The sequence below is a fragment of the Leptinotarsa decemlineata genome, unplaced genomic scaffold (assembly GCF_025532065.1).
Source record: "Leptinotarsa decemlineata unplaced genomic scaffold, Ldec_3_MD MMD2_tig00000199_RagTag_RagTag, whole genome shotgun sequence".
Lineage (NCBI taxonomy): Eukaryota > Metazoa > Arthropoda > Insecta > Coleoptera > Chrysomelidae > Leptinotarsa > Leptinotarsa decemlineata.
The window spans coordinates 10,723,005-10,731,314 of NW_027412544.1; the positions used below are offsets into that span (position 1 = coordinate 10,723,005).

The 8,310-nt window shown below is 29.2% G+C and overlaps 1 protein-coding gene and 1 long non-coding RNA gene across 2 annotated transcripts; one reads left to right on the forward strand and one right to left on the reverse strand.

The window, feature by feature from the left end:
* The first annotated feature begins 239 nt into the window (after positions 1–239).
* On the forward strand, positions 240–8,178 carry mats (MOB kinase activator-like 1). Its single transcript, XM_023166610.2, has 5 exons — positions 240–399; positions 490–656; positions 2,256–2,483; positions 2,541–2,704; positions 4,725–8,178. The coding sequence occupies exons 1-5, from the start codon at positions 386–388 to the stop codon at positions 4,803–4,805; spliced, it is 654 nt and encodes a 217-aa protein (XP_023022378.1). The 5' UTR covers positions 240–385; the 3' UTR covers positions 4,806–8,178.
* LOC111510680 (uncharacterized) lies at positions 490–864 on the reverse strand. Its single transcript, XR_002722813.2, has 2 exons — positions 783–864; positions 490–719 (listed from the first exon to the last, which is right to left on the reverse strand). It is a non-coding gene; the product is annotated as an uncharacterized lncRNA (long non-coding RNA).
* Positions 8,179–8,310: the final 132 nt, after the last annotated feature.

Below are 8,310 nucleotides of genomic sequence, written 5' to 3' on the forward strand. Positions count from 1 at the left end.
TACCAGGGGTGTGCAAAGAGGCGAATTCCTTTGAAATTTATTGCGTAAACTGAAGTAATTCGTATGTCAGACAACGATCAACTAGAAACTAACTTTGGTTTTATATTTCAAACTTCGGATAAAACAATATTTGTAATAAATCAATTTTTATGAAAACTCTTTGTTACCGAAATATAGAACAAACCTGGTAAAAAGAAGATTATGGGGATTTTTATTTTTAGTCTGTGTTGGTAGAATTGGTAATATTTTTTACATATATGGGTGATGATTGGTGACTAAAATCTTTTTCTAAGGTCATTGCTTTATTGTCATAAAAATTGATTGTATATTTCACGAAATACTCAAGTTTGAATATACTGTTGTGCACTATTTAGAATAAGTTAAGATGAGCTTCCTTTTGTAAGTATTCATGCTCATTACTTTTCACTATCATGCCTATTTATAACAACCTTTCATTCTGGAAATAACTTTCCTAAATATCTCGTACAGTGGAAGCCGTTCTTCAAAAACATTCAAGCCAAAAAAGAATATACCTGAAGGGACCCATCAGTATGAGTTAATGAAACATGCTGCTGCGACACTGGGCTCTGGTAACTTACGATTAGCTGTTATGCTTCCTGAAGGAGAAGATCTCAATGAATGGGTAGCTGTGAACAGTGAGTTTAATGTATTTTTCTCATCAAAATTAAGTATCAAATCGGGATACTCGAATATTCATTCTGAAAATAAACATATTATCATTGATTGAGGAACATTATGGATTACATATCCAACCACATTACTTTTCAACTCACTCTATTGTAAATACTTCTCAACAATTATTGACAAGAATTGAACAAATATCCATTCAACCTGTCTATCCACATATACCAAATCAAATCAAAGCATGCTTTATTATCTGAAGAATAAGAAGACAAAGCTTCCAAATATAATAGTACATAAATCCTAACTGCTTAAAATGAGCAAGAGGTCATGATAATTAATTAAAATTATGCAAACCAATATGGATTGTCGGATGTTAAAAGTGGATGTACCTAATGTATATATACAGTCAAAGTATATATACAGTAACAAAGCATAGTAACTTCCATCAATTCTGCTTAGGAAGTGATGAGCCTAACTTTTTATCAAGAATATGCTGAATATTTGTTTTAACGACTCACGCTGGTTTTTCATTCTTTACAGTTATCACCTGAAAACAATTGTGGTACGAACAATCGAAACATCATGAAGTAACTCCGTTTGAAATTTTTTTTTTTATATTTTTGAATTTCTGCATTTTTTTCATCTACATTTTTTTATTATTTTTTTATTCAGCTTTCTTATGATTTTGAATTTTATACTCATTCTTTATTTATTTTTCTCAACATTGATCTTAATTTCTTTTTATCTAACTTGTGCAAAATTGTTTATTCTGTTATTTTTAGTTTCATTTATTTTTTGATATTTCATTCATGTTTTATTTCATTTTTTCCCACAGATTTGAATCTGTAAGACTTTTTAGACAATGTAGACTCTAACACCAAGAAAGTGTTTCAACCACATCAAAACAAAATAAATGTTCATGGTTTCTATTGTCTCAAATTCACTTTTTTATAGTTTATCATTATAAGTAAGTTTTTCATCAATATCTATGTAAACTTACCGATCATGCAGTCATACAGTGTAATACTGCAGCACTGTAGTTTTAAACTTCTCCAGTCATTTAGATTCCCAATAAATTTGCCAACTGGCCATTTTTGCACTAAATTGATTCAAATATTATTAAATCTCAAGTTGCTGCTTATGAATCAAATTTCAATTATTGCTCTTCAATCTGACAGTGTATATTAATATATTTTAATATTAATGTAAGTCACAAAAAGGATTTGAAGCTTTATAACTTCTATTCAATTATCTGCGAGCGCTTTCGACAGCTGGTCGTGCTGTCATCATCTAGGCTCTAGTCAAACTGAACGTTTTATCTTGTTGTATGTCCTTTTATACGGTCCGAACGCCTCAATGCAGGTACTCCAGGCATTCGGACCGTATAAAATGATATAGAACAGGATGACACGTTCAGTTTGAGTAGAGCCTAGATGATGATAGCACGACCAGCTGTCAAAAGCGCTCGCACATAATTAAATAGAAGTTATAAAGCTTCAAATCCTTTTTGTGACTTACATTAATATTAAAATACTGAAAATAAAGGAAAATTAGTTGCATCATTCAAAATTAATATATTTATACATATATCATTACATATTTTATTAAAGCTGTTGACTTCTTCAACCAAATAAACATGCTGTATGGGACAATAACGGAATTTTGCACAGAAGATAGTTGTCCTATAATGTCAGCCGGTCCAAAATATGAATATCACTGGGCAGATGGACACACTGTGAAGAAACCAATCAAATGTTCAGCACCTAAATATATAGACTATTTAATGACCTGGGTACAAGATCAGCTAGATGATGAAACCTTATTCCCATCCAAGATAGGTATTTGAGCATATAAAAAAGTGTGTTACCTTATTGCATTAATATTATTTTTTGCAGGTGTTCCTTTTCCAAAAAACTTTCAGTCTATTGCGAAAACTATTCTAAAGAGGCTCTTTAGAGTTTATGCACATATTTATCATCAACATTTTAGTGAAGTTGTGCAATTAGGAGAAGAGGCACATTTGAATACTTCTTTTAAACATTTCATATTTTTTGTCCAGGTTAGTTTCCTATTGAACCACTTCATATTTTGATGAAAATAAAAATTAATCACATCTTTCATCTCTGTTATATGTGGTCTTTCACAAAAATTTTCAAAATGAACTTCGAAATATACCCAAAAAAGGTTGATTCCACAAAATTCAAGAATAATAAAATCACCTGAAAAACTATGAACAGTCCTTAACAGATATCTATCATTTCAAATGTATTTTTTTACAACTACCTTATTCATATTATTTCATTTTTATCTCTGACAAAAACACCTCAGTAAAAAAAATTCTCAAGAATAATAATAGGAAGAAGGAGCATGTCTTGAATAATGTCAAAAATCGAACGAAACAATCAGATTAATAATGTAGATGATACAATACGAGCAACACTCAACTACAGTATGTACGGCGATCAACGAGGGAAATACATAAAACGCTGTTTCTGAATTCGATTTTTTTTCTGTCAATATGTTTGTTCTGAGATTTTTTTACTAATATTTTACTGCTGAGATATCGACTGATATATTCGTTATCTTTCTATCTAGATTAATTTATAATTTCATATATTCTTCAAATTATTGTACATTGTGACATATCATTTGATAGTTTTGACACAAATTTTGACTTATCTATTTACTTGATCAGATTTTCAACATATTCAGGGCGTTTCTTAACGACATGTTAATAGTTCAGGAAATTTTCTGATCCATTTTGACGAAAAAACTTTCATGTATTTTAGAGGTCTTAGCTTATGAACTGCAAAGTTTTAAATTTGCAAGAAAGTTCCAACTGTGGTATGATCATAGATATGAAAAATGAGAAATTAAACTTTCTGTTTTTTAACTCTTTCAGTAACTATCGGACCACTTTCAGTAACTATAGACCACAACATTTTCAAACAAATACAATTTGTATTACTGAAATTGTATTATTAAATGAAATTTTCTATTTTTTTCCACTTCTATTTGTAACTATGTTACTGCAGTTTTGTCGTATATGGACATTTTCAAACTAATACAATTTGTATTTGTTGTTTGCGAAAAAAACAGCAGTTTCAGAGAGACATTTTAATAATGTATAAAAGTCTTCCGATTTTACATGAAAAGACTATAAATCTCTACTTTTTGAAATATTTCTGACAAGGAATTGCCCATGTCTGTCTGTCCTGAGAAAAGCATTGAGAAATGCATGATAAATTGCTGAATTAGTTATGATACTGGCTACCAAAACTCATGAAAAAAACCAGATGACTTTATTGAAAAAATAATTGATAGAATCCAGTGACCGAAACATCACAGACAAAATCTAGTTTATACCAGATTATAATAAACATGAATCAGCATAAAACCTTCTTTTGGTCAATTTACATATCCTTTGAAATGGGAGTGGTGGAGCTAACAAAAGAAATTCAATAAATTTAGTTTCTTGCGAATGTCTGAAAAACAGCCATTGATAGTTGCATTCTGAAAAAAATGTTTTCATTGTCATCCCAATATAACATTGTGATATAACAAACCATGTCCCACAATTTCTGAAATATCAATAGCAGGATCAATTTAAAAAAATGGTGTGTATAGGAAATTACCGTTTTTTTAAGAAACCTGTAAGGATGTATATTTTGCAAAATATATAACCATATTGTTTATTAAAATTTTATTTGTTTGTTCAAAGTTCATCATTCGACCATTGTATATATGACTTTCAGGAAGTATTAAAATATTTTATCTGTTGAATGTATATGACTCAAAATCAAAATGCTTTGTTCCCAGTACAGAAAAATATGATTTCGCCAAAAAAAAATACGGGAGACCCGAGAAGACTTCAACCGCCTTATTTGAACACCTAATTCATGCAGAAAGGGTATATAAACTATTTGAAATTGTCTATCCAACTCATGGTAGACTTCTTTTCAAACTGTATTAGAGAGAACAATGTTTTAGTATAATACATTTTATATTTATTCAGTACTAACATTGAGTTCTTTATTTCACTATGTTGAAAATTGTATTGACATTAGGTTAATTTTTAGGAATTCAATCTCATAGAAAGAAGAGAACTGGCACCCTTACAGGAATTAATTGATAAATTGACAGCAAAAGAAGCACGATGAATTTGGTTACTGTAGAAATAGAAGTTGATCATGCCTTTAGTGCATTTAATTTGCCTGTATCTCTATGGATTCTTATTCTTCGTGGGAAAGTAATACATTGGATGATTTTTTTAAGTTATTATCTAGTTATTCAGTTTATTTATGAAATATTTGTTATTCACACAACTGTTGAAGTGATTTACAATTCCACTTACTTTTATATCAAGATATTTATTTTGAAGATGCCCTTCACTGAAGTTTTTTCCTGATGATGCTTGATCTGAAGAAAATGAAAGAATTGCTATTTTCGAAGGTAATATGCATGTGCTCTCTTCAATAGTTTTTGAAACACTCTTATTCTTGTGAAGTAGGAGAAGAGAATTCAGACTAACACAAAAATTCTGAAAAAATTGATTTATGAAGCTTATCAATACAATTCCTTTGATTTCAATAGATCGAAGGTAAAGTCTGAGTATATGTGGAAAAAATGTTAGGTTTTTGTTTGCACTCCAAAATGGAAGGAAACTGAAGTTTTGTGTAACTGATAAATATTTTAATTTTCAACTTCAGGACAAATCCAATATAATAGTTTAAAAATTTCCACACTATGAATTTTATGTAGGAAAAAATTCACTCAACGTACTCTTTCATTTGAATTGATTCATACCAAAAAGACCAACATATTATGAATTCATCCTTCAGTTCTCGAATTGTCTTCAGAGAGTATTTATAAAAATAGAAATACAATTATCAAATAGTCAGCTAATTTTGGGATCAAGATATGTATGTTTCAAATGTGGATCAAAGATATTCATATTTTCAGGAAATTTGTTGTAACGAAAATTATTCCTTTGATCAAATAATGGTAATCGTAGAAAATGAGAGTTGAGTAAAATAAATGTATCCAACTTTGGTTGATTGCAAATAGCCATTAACTTGATTGGGATAAAAAATTTGTATACATATTTTTGTCTCTTCCCAATGAAATTAGTAGTTATGATTTGATTTGCTAATACTTTTTTTAACTGAATACTTACTGATATGTTTCACTACAAGTTTCTCAGCATCAACAAGGGTTCGTTTTTGTTTGTGTGAAATATATTTTAGTTATAGTTTGTGTTATTTCTATACATATAGTTTTTTTTATAAATTTTCGGTAATTCAATCTATTCTTCAACTACATTTTATGGAACTTTTCATATCAACTATGTTACTCTCCAATTATTTTTTCACTGTGGCTGTGCTTATGATAAGCATTCATTATTTTTTAGTATGGAATAAACATTTTTCAAACAACTATAGCATTTCTAGTCTGTTATCGTTATAATTGGAGGGTACCATACAATTATTCAAATAAATTTGGTTAAACAGGGTGCGAAATGTTTGTGTAAAATTAAAGGTTTTTTTCAGGTCAATATTGATATGTTTGCTTGCCAAAAATTTACATTGAAAAACTCATATCATCTTATTTCTTTAATTGTTTTATTTATTTTTAAAATGGAAAAAAGTGTAATCGGATATTGAAGCATCTGAACAAATTGTTGGAATCTCTGAATTTTCATTCATGTTAGGTTCACTGTAAAATTTTGATATGTTGAAAATATGTTATTTAGAGTGGAAAATTCAAATGACCATCTTCAATTTAAAATGCAACCATCCTCATATCACATACACATGAATTGAATTATCAAAAAGTAACCTATAGATCTTGAAATGAAAAAACGAAAAATAGTGCTAGAAACCATGCATCAGTAGATTTCCCACTCCAGCGTTAAATGGTATATATCTTCATTTAATTAATTATTAAGGGTGATAAAATTCCAGGAAAGTAGTATTTATAAATAATTGTTTCTTTTGAATTTAAATATATAATTTATTATTCTGAGACAAAGTAAATAAATTACAGAGAGCAATCGGTCAAACAAAAATTTTATTCTTGTGAGGCACTCTTTGCAACCTTTGGTGTAGTAATTAATATCACTGGAGTTTTATTCCAACACCAATGATCACCAAGTGATCATCTTCAAGAGGAAGATTAAACTGTTTAATCTTCCTCTTGAAGATGATCACTTGGTGATCGAAATACTCCAGTAATATTTTAAAAATTGTATTCACTGGTTCAATTTGTAATAAGACCTCTGGCATAGTATGAGTCTGACTTTTTTCAATGTTAAGTACACCAGATATGAAAAATATTGTTCCTGGTACTTTTTTTCAGTACACCAGATGTGAAAAATATCGTTTTTGGCAGGTTTACCAAGCAAGAGCATAATTATGGTGAAACATATGATCAATGTATGAATTCTGTATAGGGGCAAAGTTAATTTTTCAATCAATTTTATACTTGTACATTAACCTCCTTGCAAAAAAGTAGGTCATCATTGGCCTTTGGATTTTACCATATTTACAAGCTTATATTGATGATATGAAATAAAGAGGTGAGTGATTGACAAGCAGAACCATGAAGCATAGTCACAAGTGATCGGTGACAACTATAAACTGAAAATGTATCTCCATGTAATATTTGATGGGTAATAACATTCCAGTTTTTCACATATGAACGACAATACATAGAGTCGAAATTTGTGTGTGCTAATGATTAAGGAGGTTGTTCCTCTCTAAGTGCGATTTTTAGCATGGATCAGACCAGAAGCAGTAAACACTCATCATTCCAAAGTAGGAATTCACCACGTTAACGACTTCTAATAAATGTTGCTTCTCAAGAGTGTGACCTTAATATTAGTTTAAGATCAAATAAACTATAAATTTACAAGTTATCAAAGAAAATTCCACTTATGGTCCATAACTAAACTGGTAATGAGTTTGTCCCCTTTAAAAAAATTAATCATTATTAATTCATTGTATTGCCATCAATGTGAGTATCAACTGTTTCCTTCTTAATTTACATTAGATAATGTCAATCCTTAAAATATTTGTGTATTCGAAAAATGATCAGATACTCTATATGATCCCAGGTTACTTTTTTGTTAAGTCAATTCTTGACTCTAAACATGATTTATATATTTTCACATTACTTGTTTGAAAAATATAAGATTCATTATTTCTTTTGTAAAGTATCATTTCTTTTACGAAACCTTGTTCTTAAATACAATACTTCCTTAATGCTTTATGCTTACTAGAATACATCTTAATTTTTAATCTTTAGATTTTAGATGAGCATATTTTCATACCCATGACTAAAAGTACATATTTTTTTACTCATGTTAGACATCAAGAATATTTTGTTAAATATAATAGTTTCAACATTCAACGTGGAATGCTACAACACTTATCCTAACTATGGAGTTGGTACATAATCAATGCATAATCAATATCTGAAATAGTGCTGAGGAGCACTGATTGTAAATACAATTAATACATTTTTGTAGATTGACTGATTATGATTTCATAAAACCCTACATTTACTCCTTGTTTCCTCCATTTGAGGTTCTTCATACTTTATTATGAAGTACCTACAAATTTGATGTGCTAAGTGTGGAATTATAAATTTTCTGTATTTATTGAA

Excerpts from the sequence above, each read along its gene's own strand:
- mats (XM_023166610.2), top strand. Across the intron at positions 657-2,255 it reads TGAATGGGTAGCTGTGAACA|CTGTTGACTTCTTCAACCAA; the intron begins GTGAGTTTAATG and ends ATTTTATTAAAG. Across the intron at positions 2,705-4,724 it reads ATTTCATATTTTTTGTCCAG|GAATTCAATCTCATAGAAAG; the intron begins GTTAGTTTCCTA and ends GTTAATTTTTAG.